This window comes from Salvelinus namaycush, chromosome 2 (assembly GCF_016432855.1).
Source record: "Salvelinus namaycush isolate Seneca chromosome 2, SaNama_1.0, whole genome shotgun sequence".
Classification (NCBI taxonomy): domain Eukaryota; kingdom Metazoa; phylum Chordata; class Actinopteri; order Salmoniformes; family Salmonidae; genus Salvelinus; species Salvelinus namaycush.
Window position 1 is genome coordinate 28,902,872 of NC_052308.1, and position 23,749 is coordinate 28,926,620.

The 23,749-nt window shown below is 42.7% G+C and overlaps 1 protein-coding gene across 4 annotated transcripts; it reads right to left on the bottom strand.

The window, feature by feature from the left end:
- Nucleotides 1-438: 438 nt before the first annotated feature.
- LOC120061011 (serine/arginine-rich splicing factor 3) lies at nucleotides 439-5,218 on the bottom strand. 4 transcript variants are annotated; one of them, XM_039010502.1, is made up of 7 exons: nucleotides 5,111-5,218; nucleotides 4,292-4,354; nucleotides 3,849-4,059; nucleotides 3,271-3,411; nucleotides 1,522-1,560; nucleotides 1,202-1,288; nucleotides 439-1,017 (listed from the first exon to the last, which is right to left on the bottom strand). In XM_039010502.1, the coding sequence occupies exons 2-7, from the start codon at nucleotides 4,296-4,298 to the stop codon at nucleotides 990-992; spliced, it is 513 nt and encodes a 170-aa protein (XP_038866430.1). In that variant the 5' UTR covers nucleotides 4,299-4,354; nucleotides 5,111-5,218; the 3' UTR covers nucleotides 439-989. The 4 variants fall into 4 exon arrangements, with proteins under 4 accessions (XP_038866430.1, XP_038866447.1, XP_038866439.1 ...); XM_039010519.1 differs by lacking the exon at nucleotides 4,292-4,354 and having other exon boundaries at nucleotides 5,111-5,214; XM_039010511.1 differs by lacking the exon at nucleotides 5,111-5,218 and having other exon boundaries at nucleotides 4,292-5,104.
- Nucleotides 5,219-23,749: the final 18,531 nt, after the last annotated feature.

Sequence of the window (23,749 nt, forward strand, 5' to 3'; positions counted from 1 at the left end):
CAATGCTTTCACCATTATTCACCTGGTCAGTATTTAATGGAAAGAGCATGTTTTGTACAATCAGTGTAACTAGAGGCCATAAAGGTGAGCTGTTAAGAGCAGAAATGTATGCAATACAACAGTAACCTATTATGGTGCATTTCAGAATACCCCCAAAATGTGTGCATGCAAAGAGCAAATGTTGTTCTAACAATGTTTGCTCAAATGTCTCATGTTTTCAGACCTCAAATTAAGGTTCACATAGCACATAAAATATACAGTAAGCACTGCCTAATGTCATAATGACCCCCAGCATTTCCCATTGATTTGTGATTTAGTAGTCAGCGTTTTTCTTCTCTCTATTTGCTTCAGGACGTCAACATGACACCACCTTTGAGTTGTTTCCTATTTTAGAATGAATCATTTAATGAAAGAACTGCCACAAAAGAAATGTCAGAAGCCTTTTTACAACTAGTTTAATTCTGAGAACATAACAAGTAGTACAAATATCAAGGAAAAGAAAAACAGTGGGCTATTGTAGTCAAAATAAGGGTGCCGTTATTTGCAAAGACAAACCTTTACCAACAGGAACTGGAAGAATAGTGGAAGTCCTAGAGGTCAATTAGAAAACATCGGTATATTAACCGACAATAGGATAGCCTTCCACCACATCGACACACTAATCTTGCTGACATGGAACATGACTTGAGCACTAGACTACTTAGAATGGTGTGTTTCCGTGAGCTGGTACTTTCATGGACAAATAGAGAACGCTTATAATGATTGATGAAATACTGCTTGCGGACAACTACGGTATGTCTTGGCATTAACAGGACTAACAGCCATTTTAGTCATGCGTTACACCTGCATACCAACTTATTTACAAAATACAGAGGAATTGGATACCTTACATGTCACAGAGAAGCAAAAACGAAACCGCTAAAATATTAAAAAAAAAAAAAAAAATCATTCATCTTCTTCGCCGTCAAACTCGACTGCCATGCATTTCCTTACTTTCTCTCCGTAGACCTGGAGCGGCTGCGAGGGGAAAAACAGTTATGCCAGAATGTTAATATAAACTTCCCCTGGAGCATTCATGTACTCCCTCAGAAAGATGTTACACCACTGGCCTGTTACTGTTCCATAAAAGCCACGATTAAAGTGGTTTCACTGTTGCTAAGATAAGAAATTCTTGCTGTCTGTTAAAACCCCTCCTGCTTACCTCCTTGATCGAGAAAATGATCTTGAAGGTTTGTGGTTCCTGTCCCGGGACAAAGATCTCTCCCTCTTCCTGTCTCTGGAGAGAGACCTGCATACAAAAGGAACAAGAGAATTAACCAAAGCAACCTGAATCTTACAGAGGCCCCTGTTGACAAGAGGATCTAATCATTGACAACTTTGGAAAGCTGTGCTGGGGTGTGTTAAGAGATCAAATACTTGTCAGAACCATACACAAGGTTCAAAATTGGGTCCTTCAGTCCATGCAAACTTGCCCACAGTACGGCTGTTAACTTTTCCAATCTCTTATGGCTGTCAACATACCTGCTTCGGCTGCGGCTGAAGCTCCTCCTACGTGGGGATCTGGGGAGGGGGGAATAAGAGGATGTTAAAAGCAGAGCATGATACATTGGTGGCCCATTGATTCCAAACCCATCCAACCCCCAAATTACCCTGAAGTAAACCCTACAGTCCCCACCAAAAACTGCCCCTCTGGGGAAACCAAGTTATTGTCTATTACACCCCCCCCCCCAAAGGGATGGGAATGGGTGACTGCAGATAAGGCATTTGTAATCTGAAATTCAGTCATCGCCTCCCATAAAAGGCCATGGTTAGTTAATACTGCCAGCTGAGTGAATGACAAAAAATGCTTCGGAAAGAGAAGTGCAATTATACCAAATGGGAAGGGGTAAGAAAATGGAGGGCTGTAACACAATTAATGGTAAAAAATTGGGTAAGAATGCTCTCAATGCTGCAGTAAATTCAAGGCTACATATTGAGAACAAGTACAAGCACACACAAGATGGGACCACTGCGACCTAAACCAGGGGAAGCACTGATCAGAATAGCTCCTTTGAACAATTAGAAAGACCTTCACAGATTAATAATTAATGTTTCTCAAAATGTCCATTTCCCTTTAAATCAACGGATTACAGTAATGAGGGAGAAATACCAATCCTGTTTGATTCAAATAAAAAAGGATAACCTTTTTTTAAAGCAGCTTTCTCTTCACTTTTAAATTTGTAATCAGCAGTGTACTGTATGAAGCAGGTAAAACTTACTAGTCGTTTGGTTTTCAACAAGCTAGAAATGACGAAGGGGAGGTAGACTGTAGGCCGGGTAGGCAGATTTGGCTGAAAAGGACTGGCCAGATGCTGCGAGGTGATTAGTTGGCTGGTGGATGGGGGCTGGCTGTGGATTTTTCCTGCTTTTATTGGTTAGCCGAGGGCTGCTGCTGGTAGGTTGCAGTGTAGACATTTGGGGACGTAAAACGCTGATTGGTCGGGAATGTGAGGAGGGCCGCTGCCGATTGGGTTAAAGTTGGAGGAGGAAGAGGCTGAGAACTGCATGCGCAGGAACCAATGGGCTGGTGCAACCTGACGACTGGCCATGTGACACGACATCAGCCAAGCTGATTGGGGCACGCTGGTCAATGGTCACATGATGCTGAAAGAGGACTAGTTGACTGATTCAGAGGGTGGTGAGAAGAGGCATGGTGATGACTCTGTAACGGGGTTCATTTTTATTAATATAAATGGTCAATAAAAAAAGCAACCTCAAATTGTAACAAAAACAACCAACCTAGCATCATTAAGCTTCCCTCCCACCCGGTTCATAGTGAGGTACTGGTTTGAAATATGAATCACCTACTTCCAAAACACGTTCAGTGCTTCAGGTAACAGTGAAAAGCTTGCAAGCCAAATTTAGAGAAAATGTGGTAGAGAAAACGCAAATGTACTTATTACTTAAACTTGGCATACAAATCAGCACACTTCATTTCACACTGTACCCACCCCCTGGATCTAAAGTACCCCGGAAGTCATTAAACAATGATAATGAAGATGAAAACTGCATGCCTTCAGCACATTACACTAACCACTGTAGACTACCATGGAAAAAGGGTTATCAAACAGTCAGTGCTAAACTATCAATATGGTGCAGCGAAACAGGAGATGCAGTTTGGAAAGAGGACACAGGAACAAAACAAATAGTTTAACTAGTAAAAGGGACAGAAAAGGATTAGTAGTCTGTTGGGCATTGCTATCATAAAGCCCTGTATGGGAGATGGGTTACCTGCGCCTGGCGGGCGGGCTACCACGACGCCCACGATGTTCATCTCGAGGACGTCGGCTCCACGATGGAGGAGGACCCCGGTTGCGGGTGCGTTTCTCACCATTGGACAGCTCCACTCGCACACGGGAACCACTTAGTGTCCTGTGCAGAGCAATACAGTGTTACCGCAGAGCATGCTGTTAAACAGTCACCAAAACATTATGGCATGCATGGCCTTAGTTCACCCCCTTTCAGGAAGTTAAATGGAGGCAAGTGGCAACAAAAATGAATAGGCAGTCCTTCCAAATACCAGAGTGGAAACAAATATTTCCAAGCAAACTAGGCTCTGTCAATAGGTTATTTTATACCAGAATATAAAGCACATGTGGATCATTTGAATTCATATGGACAAACCAGAAAAGCTACTTCAAACAGTTCTGGAACACACCTCTGAAATTATCTGCATTTATTTTGTCAAACTGTCAAGTGTATTGGCATGCAAATGATGCAAGGAACAAAAACCTGAAAAATGACCTCAATTTCCTGATTCTATCATTCAGTTTATTTTTACACCAGAGGAACTTGTTCTTAGGCTTTACCTTCCATCAAGTTCTCTCACTGCGTCAGTTGCATCCCTTGGATCTTCAAATTCCACAAAGGCAAAGCCTGGGGGGTTCCTAGCTACCCAGACACTGCGAAGTGGCCCATAATAGCCAAATGACCGCTCCAGCTCTGTCTTATTGCCATTGTTCCCCAGGTTTCCCACGTAGACCTTGCAGTCGAGAGGGCAATCTCGGTGCATGGCTGGATCTTTAAAAATATTAAACAGCATGTATGTTTTGCTTTCTAGGAATCATTATTCAAAAGGCAGCCTATCAACAAATTTACTTAACTTTAAAGTCATGCACCTGTAAAAAGAAACTGGGGCTCAATTGCATTCAGATAGACGTGAACCAGAAAAGCTACTTCAAGCAGTTCTGGAACACACACCTAATTATGTTAATTGTATTGGCATGCAAGGAACAAAAACGTAAGTAATTACCTCCCATTTCAACAGGCCTCAATTTTCAAAACAAATTGATACTCCGCAAACGTGAATGAGAAACTGAAAGAAGATTTGTCCATTTAGATGTTCATGTAGTACACATTTTCCACACAACAACAATGTATATTCAAGTAGGCCAATAGTCTGTTCATAACACTTAGATAAAAATGGTCCTCCACATACAATTAAACCCACATTCAAACAGCCAAGTGTGTTTATAACAATCAAGCAGATGTGTATCATTATGGCTGAATTTGGGGTAGGCTACAATAGGGCATAAAGCCAGTGGTGTGGAAATACGTAGCACATGGAAATTGCGGGATTTCTTATTTCCGTGAAATAGCTAGTTGGTTCTGCTATACTGCAATAACAAACTATAATAAGAGGGTAAAACAACTAGCTAACCTTAGTAAACACCAATCACACCTCCAGCCTTTGTTCACTTACGTTACTACGCAAAATGGAAGAGGGGGCCTTGCTGAGATAACCATAACCCTAAACATTTGCTGGCTCCCTCCCCAGTCCCTGTACTGACTAGTTCACCATTTGCACATGCCATGGCTACGTGTGAGAGTATAATTGCTTAGAGTATAATTGCAAATGAACTGCAACATAATCAGTTACTTGCTGCGATACAGTTGGGTCTAGCCATTTCAGCTACACGTTAGCCATTTATTTTCCTCAGGTAGTTAGCTATCTAGGGCCAACTAGCTAATATGAATACAAGAGAAAGTTCGAATAAATATCAAAGAAACAATACTCACTGCTAAATAGAAATACGTGTAACATGTTGTATTATTTAGAGGTGTTATTTACCGTAATGTATTTTAAAACAAACACTGATAGTCGATTCGTTTCCTGTCCTTCGTCGAACCGCCTGTCTGTATCTGCAAGCTACAATAAAATGGAGACCGGAAATCTTTATGGATCGTGTGTACCATCTATCCGTCTTACGTAACTGACGGATATGTTCTTGTTCTACTTCTAGGATATCCTCGCGGTCCGCAAACAATCGTTTCAGTGCATGCCGCCACCTACTGTGTTGGAATGTACTATCGATCATGATCTGCCCGATTCTGTACTACCATGAAAATAAAATTAAAAACCAAATAAATCCCTAACTTCTATCACACCCTCCCCCTCCCCATTAAACTTGCTCTATATCATGCTGAAACACTCCACCCTTAAGATTGTTCAGCATGTCAACAACCATTTCAACAGTAACATCTGTTACCCCCAGTATCTCTTTTGCCACAATAAACCCAACCTGGCATTTCTGCTTTCCACAACCCGAGTCGTATTGATAACCTTACCAATAAAAGCTATTAAGGAAACTTTATTAATTATCAAAGTGTCCTTTGACACCGCACATTCATGAGCACAAGATTTCTGAACAAGCCTCGAAACCATGCCAGGACCATCAGAAGCACCATCCCCGACAGTAGGTCCATTTACTACAGGTACATCCATGTAAGCTCCATCAGTCCGCACTAGTTCTACCAATCTGTTTTACGGCCTCTGCATATGATACATCAGGACCTATCCTATATCTCTGAGCCTCTCTAACCTCTCTCTGTACCTGGCATCCACCAAATGCTGCACTGTGTTCTCACCCACAATTACAGCATTTAACCTTCAACATTGCTTCCACATTCACCGTAATAATGTGCCCCTCCACACTTGGCACATCTTTTCTTTCCTTTACACTGAGTAGCTACATGTCCCATTCTTTGGCATTTAAAACACTGCAATGAATAAAGGGTCAAATTCTCTCAAGTACCCCTGACTGCAGTGTGCAGTTCGGGGCGGGGCTCAATGTGGACAGAGTCAAATGTTTGACCTCGCTCACCATTTTTGTTGTTGTTGCAGTGTGTAGTTCGGGGGCGGGCTCAATGTGGGTGGAGTTAAACATTTGACTCTACCCACATTTGACCCTGCCCACTGTTTTTTTGTCCATCTGAGGTTTGACAGTCACACACTGAATACAAACACACACGTTTGTGCAAGGCACACATTGAATACAAACATATTTCATTTTTGAAGATTGTAAGAAATATTATATAAAGTGGTACAAGCACATGTTGTAACACTTTCTGCTTCATGCTATATTTGAGACAAGCTACTGATATTGTTGCAGTGAACAACAGACTTGTTATGGATGTCATGTACTGTTAAAATTGTGTTGATAAATGTTGTAACTTTGTAATTATATTATTTCATTGAGCATATATACAGTTACTACCTATCCTGATTTATAATGCTTTTTATTTTCCTCATGAGAATGGAGACAGACTATACCATATAGACATACTGACAAGCTGAATGTGCTCTGTACATTAAGTTATACCAGCTCCAGTAAAGAGATCAGAGACTCGGGTGACTTCTACATCATCTTTACTAAACAACACAATTCATAATTGAAACAATTAACACAGCAGACAAAAACAAGGTTTGACCACTCTTCAAATGGCTTCACTCCTGCTCAACATTTTCTTGTTGTCAACTGCCTCCACATAGAACATCTCATAATCTCTCTAACTGGAACGAGAACATGAATGGTTCCTTGAGGAGAATATTTTCCTCTTCATCCAGGCCATCATACAACCGTAGTTCTTTAAGAGTTGTAATACGGTCTTCCCCGTCCATCCCAATTACACTAGGGAGGGACACGGTGCCTTTAAATGTTTGGCGTTCGTACCACCTTGCTGCCTCTAGGCTGTCCCTGAGAAGAACATCTGCTTCCTTGAAGAAAAAGGAAGAATAAATATTAAGAGTAGTGTCTCATTGGGTGATCAAGTCAAATTACACCCCACTTTCACAATACCACCATGCAAACAAAAGTCACTATTACTAAAGGGTTTTTCAGTGATATCTATAACTACTCAACAAGTCATCACAACTATTATATCTTGCCATGCATCAAGCCTTCAGCTTTACACACAGTAGACTACATACCCAGTTCACAGCTCCCAGTTCGCCATGCATTTTGTTTTCAGTATCGTCTAGAACGAAAACAGATTGTGGTCATTAAGTAATATAAGGGAACCTCTAGGGATGTGTGTAAGAGTGCACCTTACTTTAGCTAATAGCCTAGACAGTATCTGTTCTTGCAGAGCTGGATGCTGATGTGTCATGCTGTGACTTCTTAGGGGGGACGTCTTCTACATCCTGAAATATATTGGGGGGGGGTTAAGTCTTTAAACACTGGTTTAAGACTACACCACTCATCATTAGAGGGGGGATTTAAGTCTTTAAACATTGGTTTAAGACTATACCACTCATCATATGACACCTACCTATAGTGTGTTTTTCCTTAAGCCTTTTTCCTTAAGGTGGAGGAGGTTCTGCTCGCGGTCAGTGAACAGGTAGGAGCTGAATTTTATACATTCTGCATCCAGAATGAACAAAGCTTTGGTTCTGTTCATGAAAAGAGTAAATTTAGTGTGTAGATTGATTGCTAGTGGAATATTTGTAAGGGATGTGGTGGTGCCGATTTCTCCTCTTTCGACTCCTTCGACTAGGGTGGTAGTTGCGAATCTGCCTCCATTTATTACGGATGATCAAATCTGGAAAGAGCTGAGTCGGTTTGGTAAGTTTACTAGTTGCTTTCGTGTACTGTCGGCAGGTTTTCAGGCAGATGCCGTTAAGCAATGTTTCGTTCCGGAGGCAAGTGTTCATGTTTCTGAATAACAATGAGCAACAGGTAAATGTGCATTTTAAAGTGATGCATGGGGAGGAGCTCTACGCGGGGTATGGCTGCACAGATAGTCTACGTTTGAGGAGTGTGAGGATTTGGGGCATAAGAGCTTTCCGTGCCCACATAAAGACCGTAGACAAGGTGAGGGTACAAGCGCCAGTGGGGGAAAAATCGAGGTCAACATTTAGGGGGCCATGGAATCGCAGGCCGCAGTGGCTGGGCCTAGTCATGCTATAAGATGGTGGTATAGATGAGGCTGGGCCTAGTCATGCTATAGATATTGGTGTAGATGAGGCTGGGCCTAGTCATGCTATAGATGGTGGTGTAGATGAGGCTGGTGGTGTCATGGTGGTGTGGATGAGGCTGGGCCTAGTCATGCTATAGATATTGGTGTAGATGAGGCTGGGCCTAGTCATGCTATAGATGGTGGTTGGTGTAGATGAGGCTGGTGGTGTCATGGTGGTGTGGATGAGGCTGGGCCTAGAAAATAGGGCAAATCAAAAAACGTGAATGTTAAATATATTCAATAAACAAAGAAAGAAATAGTACCTCTGCCTCACTGAAACAGGACCTTTGATGTGGTTGTTGACCATATATTGTTCAGCCTTATATGTGCAGAAGGGACAGTGATGAAGTTGACTGCTGCTGCATTTTTTATTTTTGGACTCTCGCCCTCCAATAACACACTAACGTGTTTCTATACATCAAAGAAAATAAGCATAGACATAAAAGGCATGATAATTAGAATTAATAATTAGAATGAGACAAGGACATCCTGGCCGGCCAAACCCTCCTCTAACCCGGACGACGCTGGGTCAATTGTGCACCGCCATATGGGTCTCTCAGTCACAGCCGAGCTGAGACGGATGATATGCCTATTTGTTCAGCATTTTTTAAATGGACAAAGACAGAATTCAGAACATGGGCCGTTCTTACAGTATCCTCCCTGTACACCAAGTCAGAAACGTAGGATAAATAACTGGGGCATATAAGCAGACAATGAAAGCTTATACAATATTTGATGATGACATTTCTCTAAATCTGGCTATAGTCTACATGTGTACCACCAAGTCAGAACAGTAGACCTATAGTCTAAGTTCTGAGGGGGAGAGGGAACTAATTCTCAGGGTGAGACACATGGGATACTAACAGCTTACTACACAACATACACTAATTATTACTTTCTTAGCTACAGTATACATATATCCCTGGCATATTACATAATTTATGTAGCAGCATACAAGACATACAAGACATAGGCCTATTTTTGGACTCACAGTTGTTGTGCTGTGCTCACTTGAACAGGAAGGTGGCGCAGCGGTACTTGTGGGCAAATTTAGTCATCATCTGGATTTATGGTGCTTTCAAGACAACGGGGAACTCTGAAAAAAAAACGAGGTTGAATCACAAGAAAAAGACCAAAGTTCCTGACTTGGAAATCCAAGTTGGATGACCGTTCAAAACCTATTTTCCCAGTTGGAGCTAGTTTTTTCCTCCATGTTCCCAAATATCTTGAACTCACCGAAGTCTGAGATTTCCCAGTTGTTTTGAACCTGGCAGAAGTCATGCTGTATTGATAGCATGGCCAATGTATTCAACCTTTTCTGGCCCATGGTGTTGTGTGTGAATGTGTATCCTTTCAAGCTTGGAAAACAGACCCTTTCGGACAGATATTTTAAATCCTTAAACCCAGACTTGGACCACACACCCTCTCCACCGAATAGCAGGCAGGGAAAGCAAAATAGTGATTGCTTTGCATCGCAGTTAGCCACTGATTCCTTCCAAACCACTCATTGTTGAATTTGCGATTTCCGACTGGTTGTGTAATGTTTATGTCCAATGGCCTATTATTAGCACCAATACGTTTTATCTATAATTTCTCTTCATATGACAAGGATTGAAAAGAATTTGCCAGTAGATTGTCAACATGATTCATGATGATGACTGCTTGTCTAGCTAGCTAGCTAAGATTTTGATATAACGTGATTTGACATAATTTTATCTGTGGCCAATGACCTTGAGCCTTCTTGGATGGGCACTTCTAGTGTAAATCTATGGCAGCACACAAGGGGACTTGAATTGCCTAGCTCTCCCTGAAGATTCTGTGGTGACATAGTGTCCCCATGAGTGATAGAACACTGAGCCAATCATGGCGCAACTAGAGAAAATTACCAAAGCCTATGCTCCAGTCTTTCGCCGGCTGCCCCTCCTACACAGAAAGCTTGAGTTAGGCTGAAACGCCTGCATTTTGTAGCTCAAGAGCCATATTTGTATGCAGCTTCATTAACTCAAGGATTGTATAGATTTTTTTGTCATTGTTTACATTATTACATTGTAACACAAATATATGCCAAAATAACTTGCAAAATAGGCAATTTTTTTGCTAAACAGGTAGGGCTCAAAACAGGTAGAGGTCTGACTGGTCGCCACTGCTGCTGAGTTTGCAAGATAACTTTTCTTTCATTTAGATTTTCGGCACAAATGAAAAGGAGGTACTGACTCCCCCATGGATTGATGTTTCAGCATTGTCTCGTTTTCTTCCTGTTTGGGATTGGGTTGGCGGATCGCATCCAACTTTAAGGTGCATACACTGCCACCTACTGTACTTAAGTGTGAGGCCAGTCACGGCTTATCTACATTATTTCTGTTGCTAAAAGGAAAAAATTGGACCAATAACTAACCCTTCACCTATATACCTCTATTTCATAAAAATAAAAATCACCACCCCACTTACTCTTCTGCAGTAAAATCTCATACACCCAGGTCCTTCTCTGCAGCTGCCACCTATATTCCCACTACCCCATTCCACTACTTTGACTCTATCTGCTCCTGCACAATGACAACGGCCTGGGAGGATGAGATTAAGGCCGGCCCGCTCATTAGGTGGCAGATTGACGAGGGCTGCATTTTCTGAGCTAAACTGTCCAAGACATCTCCAACAACACATAAAACCTCACATAATTCTGCCCCAAAACAATTACAATTTCTCTCAATCAATGGCATATGGGGTTTTTAGTAGCAACTGATGTTGCCCTATGATAAGTGCCCACTTTGTCAATGGCAGGGACGCAAAATATTTATCTTGTCCATTCCCAGCGCGCCTCTCCAGGGTGCTGTTGGAGAGACACATCGCTGTGGCGCTCCACCAAAATTCAGTCCAAAAAATTAACATAAATCATGTAACAGACATAGCATATGGTAGAAAGAGTATGTGGCCTTTTCTGTAACCTAAAGGTTGGAGATAAAATGTATGACAAAACGGAAACTTTTTACATCATGCAGTTTTCTCCGATCAAATAGCCTAACCTAAATGGCGCCCAATCAAATAAAAAATGTTAACAAACAACATATCCTAAAAACAGGACAGATTAAAGTAAAATGGACAATATGGAATGGACAATCAGGCTACTCACAACTGCTGTCCAGGAGTTTCATCCGGTGGGCGAAATTGACATGATCATGGTTTCAAGTTTGTATCTGTCAATTTTTTCTGAGCTGATCATAGCAAAAACCAAAATACTTCTTCTTCATTACCCGCTGTGTAAACACATTGCAAATAGGCTCAGGATAACTCTTTCTGATAAAGTTGGGTAGCTGATATTCAGAGCTCAGAGTCACAGGAAGCAGGACTAATAAAGCCAATGCAATGGCCTGTTTGCAAATGGTGGGCCTACAACATGGATGGGCATTCATGAAATTCCATTGCAGGCCGATATGGCAGGCTACACCGGCCGTCTTTCTTTGTGTGTTTTACAAACGGTAGGCGTACCACATAAAATTAAATTTCAACACTATAGGCCAGAGATAGGGAGCTCCAGTCCTCTGGGACCAGGTTGGTGTCAAACTTTTGCCCCAGCCCTAGCTAACACATCTGACTCCAATAATCAACTAATCATAATCTTCTTTTTAGAATGCAATTAGTTTCAGCAGCTGTGTTTGACTAGGGATGGGGAAAAAGTGTGACACCACTGCAAACCCCGAGGACTGAAGTTGCTCAACCCTGCTGTAAGCTATAACTCCGTAAGCACGAACCGACGCTGACACATTTCTGACGTCTTTTTTTGGTGCAGTCCAGACTGCACGGATGTTGGTTTTTGGTCTGGTCCGGACCAAATCTGCACCAATCATAGACATCGATATTTGGTTCAGATTTGTCCGGTATGGACCAGCCTTGATTTGGCCCAAACATAGATTTCTATAAATTACATATTGATTTCAAAGTCTGGAAAATACACATTTTCACCTTTCATTCAGAACCTAAATTCAACCTAACTTCAATGTCTGGAAAAAATACGTATTGTGGACGTCTTTTCAACGTCATTTTGCTTACTGGGACTATTCCTCTAGGTGTGGCATTTTTTAGTTTTTGTTGCCTAGGGTGGCATAACAGCCAGGGCTGGCCCTTAGGGGACACCACCACTCAACACACCCTGTAACACTTCTTAAGACAAATCTCGTATACCCAAATACTTCTCTGCAGCTGCCACCAGAACATCTATTTTCCTTGATTTACGTCCACTGTAATATCCACTGTGGTAGTACAGATGAAGACTGAGCTGGAATATCGCAAACTATTGAATAAAATTCCATATTGTATTCTGTCTCTGTTGTCATTCAGTTAAGCCTGTACTTGATTGAACCTGGTAACCTTACCACATGCAAACATTTGGTGGCAACGGAAAAGGGATTCCAAACAACTTATTGACTAAGTTTTCCTCTTGCCACCACTATCTGACTGGGTTATTTTTTTATTAGGTTAATGTGGATCCAGTGACTTAGACTTGAGCACTTAGACCAGAACTTGAGCACTGGGACTTGGAATTCAGCTACAGTGACTCGTTTCTTGACCATTGGTGACTTGGATTTGGACTCAGATTGGAGCACAAGGGACTTGGGGCTCAACTCGGTTCCAAGGTTTAGTGACTTGACTACATCACTGGTGGAGTATACCTCCGACTACATTGAGCCGGTATCAGTTGATGCATGTAAAAATGTCAAATGTTTTTATGTGTACCTTGTACCTGTGTTTGGGTGCTGCAATCTGTAGTTTTTGTTAACTTCAATCCTCTGTTTTCCAATGGAGTATGAAGTTAGGGACTTCAAACATGCACTACCACTCAATACTTTTATAAATATCAATTATTTAACACTTACTGTGTACCTGTGCTTGTCCTGATTACTATAGTTGTCTGTGGGAGTTGGAATCGATTGTAAAAAAAATAACAAATAAATTGCATTCTATGCATCACTGCCAAAAAAATAACAAATATGCCGTGCAATGACGGGGCTGCTCTGTTAACAAACAACTGCTCCCTTGGCAGGGGTAGCGTAAATTGATATTTCTATCAAAAACTACAGATTGCAGTAGAAAAGAACGTAGTTACACAGGACAAAGGTACAAGGTATGCATTAAAGAATATACATTTTTACAAGTATCGACTGATACCGACTAAGGCTGGGAATTGCCAGGGACCTCACGACACGATATTACCACAATACTTAGGTGCTGATATGATATGCATTGCGTTCCAAACATATTGCTCACTATGTCAGCTGCAGAGAGACAGGAGAGAGAATTAGAAAATGTGTTTTGATCACTCATGGAAATAAAAGTGCTAAAAACATGTTGACTCACTATTTAAAAAGAAGATGGAGAACAAGCTATAGGATGAAAAAAAATGTTGGGAGACTTTAAAAAGAACAAGCTATAGGATAAAAAATACCAGAGCTTTGGCGCAGGTACAGCCGACTAGCGCTAGCAAAAGCTACTTTGCAAATGGATACTTGGAGTTAGGGCTGTGGTGGTCATGAAATTTTGTCGGCTGGTTATTGTCAAGCAAATAACTGCCTATCTCACGTAATTGACTGTTAATTAACATAAACTCGTTGAGCATCTCCTGGCTTCCACGCATAGCCTACAAGCCACTGTTGCTATAATGGGTGTGTGTCGGTGGCAGGGAAGTCAGGCACAGGGAAACGAACTTGGTAAAAACAGAGTTGTTTAATAAGTGCTCATACAACTCCAAAAACCAAAATAACATAAGTGGGTACAAAACCCGTCGCACACCGACACATGACTTGCACAAACATACAATAAAATAATCTCCAACAAAACATGAGGGGAAACAGAGGGTTAAATACACAACATGTAATTGATGGGATTGGAACCAGGTGTGAAGGAAGACAAGACAAAACCAATGGAAAATGAAAAGTGGATCAAAGATGGCTAGAAGGTCGGTGACTTCGACCGCCGAACACCGCCCGAACAAGGAGAGGGACCGACTTTGGCGGAAGTTGTGACAGTTGTAGACCTTTGGAACATCTACATTATAAAAAGTCTAATAAATCAATTTAATATAGCCTACACCATCACAATAAATACTTTTTATTTTATTTTAGACAGGTCTAAAGAAACATGACATGAAGAAAATGTAGTCTATTTCAGAAGAACAGAATAGCTTACACTGAGCTGCCCTTATGTTAGGCCCTGATATGGCTCTGCCATATGGCTGTGGGCTACACTAGTTCATTTAGCAGGCAAGATTTGCTTAGAATTCCGTGGAATTATATTTATTATTTTATAGTATGAAGAATACAATTGAAAGACACAGGTCCTCCTACATGCTTAATTTAGAGTTATTTATGCAACTTTAGTTGTGATACAAATGTTGGGCTATATGTTTAGATTTTTAATACATTCTAAGGCAGCATGATGCAAATCTAATGATGATTTGAAAAAAGTCGCATGAAAGGCATGAGCAAGTCCTCAACTGGCAGCTTCATTAAATAGTACCCGCAAAACACCAGTCTCAACGTCAACAGTGAAGAGGCAACACCGGGATGCTGGGTACTATTTAATGAAGCTGCCAGTTGAGGACTTGTGAGGTGTCTGTTTCTCAAACTAGATACTCTAATGTACTTGTCCTCTTGCTCAATTGTGCACCGGGGCCTCCCACTACTCTTTCTATTCTGGTTAGAGCCAGTTTGCGCTGTTCTGTGAAGGGAGTAGTACACAGCATTGTACGAGATCTTCAGTTTCTTGTCAATTTCTCGCATGGAATAGCCTTAATTTCTCAGAACAAGAATAGACTGACGAGTTAGACTGACTTTCAGAAGAAAGTTCTTTGTTTCGGGCCATTTTGAGCCTGTAATCGAACCCACAAATGCTGATGCTCCAGATACTCAACTAGTCTAAAGAAGGCCAGTTTTATTGCTTCTTTAATCAGGACAACAGTTTTAAGCTGTGCTAACATAATTGCAAAAGGGTTTTCTAATGATCAATTAGCCTTCTAAAATTATAAACTTGGATTAGCTATTGGAATTGGAGTGATGGTTGCTGATAATGGGCCTCTGTACGCCTATGTAGATATTCCATAAAAAATCTGCAGTTTCCAGCTACAATAGTAATTTACAACATTAACAATGTCTGCACTGTATTTCTGATCAATTTGATGTTGTTTTAATGGACAAAATATGTGCTTTTCTTTCAAAAAGAAGGACATTTCTAAGTGACCCCAAACTTTTGAACGGTAGTGTATGTTTGGGAAAAGTCACCAAAAAAAGGCATGTGCTGTTCCATGCCTCGACATTCACAAGTGATCAAATCAAATCTTATTAGTCACATGCGCCAAATACAACAGGTGTAGACCTTACAGTGAAATGCTTACTTACGAGTCCCTAATCAAAAGTGCAGTTTCAAAAAATACGGAAAAGAATAAGAGATAAAAGTAACAAGTAATTAAAGAACAGCAGTAAAAAATAAAATAACAATATATACAGGGAGGTTCCAGTACAGAGTCAATGTGCGGGGGCACCAGTTAGTTATGTACATGTAGGTAGAGTTAATTAAAGTGACTATGCATAGATGACAACAGAGAGTGTCAGTGGTGTCGAGAGGGGGGGGGGGGGGGGGGGGTTAATGCGAATAGTCTGGGTAGCCATTTGACTAGATGTTCAGGAGTCTTGTGGCTTGGGGTAGAAGCTGTTTAGAAGCCTCTTGGATCTAGACTTGGCGCTGCGGTACCGCTTGCCGTGTGGTAGCAGAGAGAACAGTCTATGACTAGGGTGGCTGGAGTCTTTGACAATTTTTAGGGCCTTCCTCTGACACCACCTGATATAGAGGTCCTGCATGGCAGGACGCTTGGCCCCAGTGATGTACTGGGCCGTTCGCACTACCCTCTGTAGTGCCTTGCGGTCGGAGGCTGAGCAGTTGCCATACCAGGCAGTGATGCAACCAGTCAGCGATGCTCTCGATGGTGCAGCTGTAGATCCTTTTGAGGATCTGAGGACCCATGCCAAATATTTTCAGTCTCCTGAGGGGGAATAGGTTTTGTCGTGTCCGCTTCACGACTGTCATGGTGTGCTTGGACCATGTTTGTTGGTGATGTGGACACCAAGGAACTTGAAGCTCTCAACCTGCTCCACTGCAGCCCCAACGATGAGAATGGGGGTGTGCTCGGTCATCTTTTTCCTGTAGTCCACAATCATCTCCTTTGTCTTGATCACGTTGAGGGAGAGGTTGTTGTCCTGGCACCACACGGCCAGGTCTCTGAACTCCTCCCTATAGTCTGTCTCGTTGTTGTCGGTGATCAGGTCTACCACTGTTGTGTCATCGGCAAATTCAATAATGGTGTTGGAGTCGTGCCTGGCCATGCATGTCACATCTGCTCCTGCTACGCTATCTTGTGTTCATTCGTTGTCTCCATGACCCGCAGCCACTCCCCCAGTACACTCTCTCTCTCCCTAACCTTCTTTATGTGTATGATTGTGTGGTTGGAGACAGGTGTGCTGGAGTCAGAGCAGATCCCCACCAGCTGCAACCCGTTCCATAATCAAGACCTCTACAAATACTCAGTCCTGCCACTTCCACTCTGGCAGATCGTAATCTCTGTTCAGTCAGTCATGCGTCTCGCTACTTTGTTGTTATTTAAGATCCTGTATCCTGCTGTGCCTGTTTCCCTGCCTGCTGCTGTTTATCCTCTCACTGCAGTTTTACCGCTCTGACTCTGGTTCCTGTCTAGTGTTCCTCTTCTCACCACCCTGCTACCCTGTTCTGGATTCAGCTCACCACCACTCCCTTGGATTCCCCTCCGGACCCGTTTACCCTGTCCCAACCCAGCTCACTCCAACCTCAGCTTCCACATCTGGTTTCCTACAACTCATCCAAGCTTCCCCGGATCTGCACTCCATCTCTCCCTGTGTTACAATAAATACCTTGGTTCATTCATCCCTGTTTCTTTGTCTGAGTCTGCTATTGGGTTCCCCTGTGCTGCTCCGCCTAACAGTGCAGTCATGAGTGAACAGGGAGTACAGGAGAGGCCTGAGCACGCACCCCTGAGGGGCCCCTGTGTTGAGGATCAGCGTGGCTGTGTTGTTACATACCCTTACCACCTGGGGGCGGCCCATCAGGAAGTCCAGGACCCAGTTGCAGAGGGAAGTGTTTAGTCCCAGGGTCCTTAGCTTATTGATGAGCTTTGAGGGCACTATGGTGTTAAACGCTGAGCTGTAGTCAATGAATAGCATTCTCACATAGGTGTTCCTTTTTGTCCAGGTGGGAAAGGGCAGTGTGGAGTGCAATAGAGACTGCATCATCTGTGGATCTGTTGGTGCGGTATGCAAATTGGAGTGGGTCTAGGGTTTCTTGGATGATGGTGTTGGTGTGAGCCATGACCAGCCTTTCAAAGCACTTCATGGCTACAGACGTGAGTGCTACGGTTCGGTAGTCATTTAGGCAGGTTACCTTAGTGTTCTTGGGCACAGGGATTATGATGGTCTGCTTAAAACATGTTGGTATTACAGACTCAGACAGGGAAAGGTTGAAAATGTCAGTGAAGACACTTGCTAGTTGGTCAGCGCATGCTTGCAGTACACGTCCTGGTAATCCGTCTGGCCCTGCGGCCTTGTGAATGTTGACCCGTCTAAAGGTCTTACTCACATTGGCTGCGGAGAGCGTGATCACACAGTCTTCCGGTACAGCTAATGCTCTCAGGCATGTTTCAATGTTATTTGCCTTGAAGCGAGCATAGAAGTAGTTTAGCTCGTCCGGTAGACTCGTGTCACTGGGCAGCTCTCGGCTGTGCTTCTCTTTGTAGGTGGTAATGGTTTGCAGGCCCTGCCACATCCGACGAGCGTCAGAGCCAGTGTAGTACGACTCGATCTTAGTCCTGTATTGACACTTTGCCTGTTTGATGGTTCGTCGGAGGGCATAGCGGGATTTCTTATAAGCGTCCGGGTTAAGTCCCGCTCCTTGAAAGCGTCAGCTCTAGCCTTTAGCTCAGTGCGGATGCTGCCTGTAATCCATGGCTTCTGGTTGGGGTATGTACGTACGGTCACTGTGGGGACGTTGTCATCGATGACCTTAATGATGAAGCCAATGACAGATGTGGTGTACTCCTCAATGCATTTGGAGGAATCCCGGAACATATTCCAGTCTGTGCTAGCAAAACAGTCCTGTAGCTTAACATCTGCTTCATCTGACCACTTTTTTATTGATCTAGTGACGGGTGCTTCCTGCTTTAATTTTTGATTGTAAGCAGAAATCAGGATGATGGAATTATGGTCAAATTTGCCAAATGGAGGGCGAGGGAGAGCTTTGTATGCATCTCTATGAGTGGAGTTTAGGTGGGTCAGAGTTCTATTCCCTCTGGTGGCACATTTAACATGCTGATAGAAATTTGGTAAAACTGATTTAAGATTCCCTGCATTAAAGTCCCCGGCTACTCGGAGCGCCGCCTCTGGGTGAGCGTATCTTGTTTGCTTATGGCGGAATACAGCTCATTCAATGCTAGCTTAGTGCTAGCCTCTGACTGTGGTGTTATGTAAACAGCTATAAAGAATATAGATGAAAACTCTCTCGGTAGGTAATGTGGTCTGCAGCTTATTATGAGAAACTCTACCTCAGGCGAGCAATAGCTCGAGACTAGCTTAGATATCGTGCACCAGCTGTTGTTTACAAAAATATATAGACCGCCGCCCCTTGTCTTACCAGACGCCGCTGTTCTATCCTGCCGCTACATCGTATAACCAGCCAGCTGTATGTTGATATTGTCGTCATTCAGCCACAACTCCGTGAAGCATAAGATGTTACAGTTTACAGTTTTCAATGTCCCGTTGGTAGTTTAATCTTCCCAATAACCTGTCCATTTTATTGTCCAAAGATTGTATGTTTGCTAGCAGAATTTGGGGGGAGTGGGAGTTTATTCGATCTCCTCCGACTTCTCAGAAGGCAGCCCGCCTTCCGGCCTCTCTTTCTCCGCCTCCTCTTCACGCAGATCACTGGGGTTGGGGCCTGTTCCTGAGAGAGCCGCATATCCTCCGCCTCGGGCTCGTCAGAGTCGTGAAAGAAGAAAAAAGATTCTGCTAGTCCGTGGTGAGTAGTCACGGTCCTGTTGTCTAGAAGTTATTTTTGGTCATAAGAGATGGTAGCGGCAACATTATGTACAAAAAGAGTTAAAAAAATTGTTAGAAACTACGCAGATAAACGAACAAAAAAACACAATCGGTTGGGGGCAAGCAAAACGTCTGTCTTCTGCTCCGGCGCCATTATAATAATTCTATAAGATATCAATTCAAAAGTGATAGGCTAATATTGTCACCCATCAGACTATTCTTAATTTAATGTTGTCTTTAGATATATTAAATCATATATGTGAGAAAGTAGTTTTGATTTAGAATGGACCGTTATCATGCACCTGTCTCAGAACAGGGGCATGGACGCTTTTCCAGTGGTTAATTTTCATTCCAGCCATGTAGGCTATACTCCTGTTTTAAAGCAAAGCAATGTGCTTAATATTAGGAAAGTTGATAAATAAATCGAGTAGGCCTAGCCTATAGAAAGCTGATGGGATCCTCCTCTTTTTAAGAGGCCATGAAAACAGTTTTTTTCATATAATTGCATAGCCTATAGAAATTATGTGCAACATGAGCACATGGACTGTCATGAAGTGTTTGATTAGATTTTCCAAAACATTTGCATTGATGTCAGAGTGATTAGAGGGACAATAGAGTGCTGAGTTCCAGGCAGTTAGCAAGTTTGGTAGGCTACTAATGACCATCAGCAGTATCAGAGCTTGGAGAAGCCTACCATCGTGACTAAACGGTCATATGGAAGTAATATGTCACCATAATAGCCCTACTTGGAGCCCAAAATAATATTGCAATGTGTAACTGTATCAATATTTTACCCCATCACTAATACCGACTCAATGTAGTCGGAGGTACACTCCGCCGACACACACCGCAATTCAACTCCATCAAGATGTAATTTATATGGAGTTGAGTTTACTCAGCCAGGTGAAAGCCTGCCTAATGTCGAGCCATTTTATTTTTACCTGTCAGCAAGTTTTTTACAATCAGTGTAGATCAAGAGAAAGGATAATCAAGGGAAAGGGGATACCTAGTCAGTTACACAACTGAATGCATTCAACCAAAATGTGTCTTCTACATTTAACCCAACCTTTCTGAATCAGAGAGATGCGGGGGCTGGCTTAATCAAGTTCCACGTCATCGGCGTCCAGGGAGCAGTTGATTTTGGCGGTTAACGGCCTTGCTCAAGGGCAGAACAGCAAATTCTTCCACCTTGCCGGCTCGGGATTCAAACCAGCAACCTTTCGGTTAGTGGCCCAATGCTCTTAACTGCTAGGCTACCTATCAAGGGAAAACAAGGTGAGGACAATTGAAAAAGAGGAAAAAGTTTTTCCTGACTGCGTCATTTGGGAAAAAGTCATGGCCTTTGTCATCATGATACTGAAATGCAATTTAAATCTGGATTGGCACGATTATTATGAGCCAACGGGCTGTAACATATATGCCCTTTCAAGTCAGATAATTTTATAAAAATAAGATGAGAATTGACCACCTATATTTGTCCCACCACCTAGCCCAATAAATTAGACCTTTTGATGAATTATTTAATTAAATGTAAGTAGGGCTGTATAACTATGTGTAACAGTTTAACTTTAGTCCGTCCCCTCGCCCCGGGCACGAACCAGGGACCTTCTGCACACACCAACAACAGTCACCCACGAAGCATCGTTACCCATCGCTCCACAAAGGCCGCGGCTCTTGCAGAGCAAGGGGAACCACTACTTCAAGGTCTCAAAGCAAGTGACGTCACCGACTGAAAGGCTGCTAGCGCGCACCACCGCTAACTAGCTAGCCATTTCACATCGGTTACATATGTACCGACGGTTATGGATGAAGACCATCATTACACCCTCTTTTTGACTGATGACTGACATTAGAGTATGTACATGATATGCCTGGCTCATATGATTATGATGGTCATAATGCTACTTGATAGTGTCATAAAGTGTATTATCTTAGTCCAAGTAGAGTGCCAAAGGATGGTCATGCTTCTTGACAGTGTCATAAAGTGCATTTTCTTAGTTCAAGCAAAGTGCCACAGGATGGTCATAATGCTTCATGACAATGTCATTACATGTGTTTTCTGCAAGGTATTTTAAATATGATGGAAAAAACATCACTGCAAAGAATTCATTACAACAACAACAAAAGACTTAGGAAAATTTCTTGTCAGGGAAAAAATAAATTTGAATAAATGTAGGTGTCATAACCAGCCATAAAATATAGCAATATATGTCACAACAGGTGTACATATAGGGGTCATGACAGTGTTATAACCATATTATGACATGGTTATGACCGGTTTGGACACTGGGTGTCAAGTAAAGTGTTACCGAATTGGTAAGCCTTGAGACAATTGAGACATGGATTGTGTTTGTGTGCCATTCAGTGGGTGAATGGGCAAAAGGGAAATGGTAGTAGGTGCCAGGCGCATTGGTTTGAGTGTGTCAAGAACTGCAATGCTGCTGCGTTTCCAGTGTGTATCAAGAATTGTCCACCACCCGAAGGACATCCAGCAACTTGACACAATTGTGGAAAAGATTGGAGTCAACATCTCGTTGCCTGGCCCTCGCTTCATATCCGTCGCCAAACCCACTGGCTCCAGGTCATCTATAAGTCTTTGCTAGGTAAAGCCCCGCCTTATCTCAGCTCACTGGTCACCATAGCAGCACCCACCCGTAGCACGCGCTCCAACAGGTATATTTCACTGGTCATCCCCAAAGCCAACTCCTCTTTTGGCCGCCTTTCCTTCCAGTTCTCTGCTGCCAATGACTGGAACGAATTGCAAAAATCACTGAAGCTGGAGTCTTATATCTCCCTCACTAATTTTAAGCATCAGCTGTCAGAGCAGCTTACCGATCATTGCACCTGTACATAGCCCATCTTTAAATAGCCCACCCAACTACCTCATTCCCATATTGTTATTTATATTTTGATCCTTGGCACCCCAGTATCTCTACTTGCACATTCATCTTCTGCACATCTATCAAATCAAATCAAATGTATTTATATAGCCCTTCTTACATCAGCTGATATCTCAAAGTGCTATACAGAAACCCAGCCTAAAACCCCAAACAGTAAGCAATGCAGGTGTAGAAGCACGGTGGCTAGGAAAAACTCCCTAGAAAGGCCAAAACCTAGGAAGAAACCTAGAGAGGAACCAGGCTATGAGGGGTGACCAGTCCTCTTCTGGCTGTGCCGGGTGGAGATTATAACAGAACATGGCCAAGATGTTCAAATGTTCATAAATGACCAGCATGGTCAAATAATAATAATCACAGTAGTTGTCGAGGGTGCAGCAAGTCAGCACCTCAGGAGTAAATGTCAGTTGGCATTTCATAGCCGATCATTAAGAGCATCTCTACCGCTCCTGCTGTCTCTAGAGAGTTGAAAACAGCAGGTCTGGGATCTATCACTCCAGTGTTTAATTGCTAAATTGTAATTATTTCGCCACTATGGCTCATTTATTGCCTTACCTCCCTAATCTTACTACATTTGCACACACTGTATATAGACTTTTCTATTGTGTTATTGACTGTATGTTTGTTTATTCCATGTGTAACTCTGAACGAGGGTTCCCAGTCCGGGGTCGGCAACGAGGGTCCCCGCACCAGAGGTGCCACCAAAGTGGGGTGAGCCAGTGGTGGAGCGGGGTCTGCGTCCCGCACCTGAGCCGCCACCGCGGATAGATGCCCACCCAGACCCTCCCCTATAGGTTTAGGTTAGGTACTGTCACGCCCTGACCTTAGAGATCCTTTTTATGTCTCTATTTTGGTTTGGTCAGGGCGTGAGTTGGGGTGGGTATTCTATGTTCTATGATTTGTATTTCTATGTTTTGGCCGGGTAGGGTTCTCAATCAGGTACAGCTGTCTATCGTTGTCTCTGATTGAGAACCATACTTAGGTAGCCCTTTTTTCCACCTGTCTTTGTGGGAAGTTGACTTTTGTTTAGGGCACTTAGCCTTTAGCTTCACGGTTTGTTTTTGTAGTGTTTATTGTTTTGTTCGGCGTCATTTTTATTCAATAAAAGAAAATGTACGCTCACAACGCTGCACCTTGGTCCTCTTCTTTTCACGGCCGTGACACAACTGGCCTAGCTGGTTACATAAAGGTGAAATAAAAAAATAAATAAAAAACATGGGCCAGCACCTTGTAGAGTCCATGCCCTGACGAATTGCGTCTGTTCTGAGGGCAAAAGGGGGTGCTGGTCAATATTAGGAAGGTGTTCCTAATACGTACGTGTGCGGTGTGTTTGCATATTGGAAGGGGGTTAAGAAAAATGTACCTACGTAAGAATGTTAATTCCATGTGTTTGGGCTAGGTTGTATTTTTATTCATGGTTTGGTTAAAGTGCCAGGTCTTTGGCCATAGTAGCTACGTATGTGTGTGTGTGTG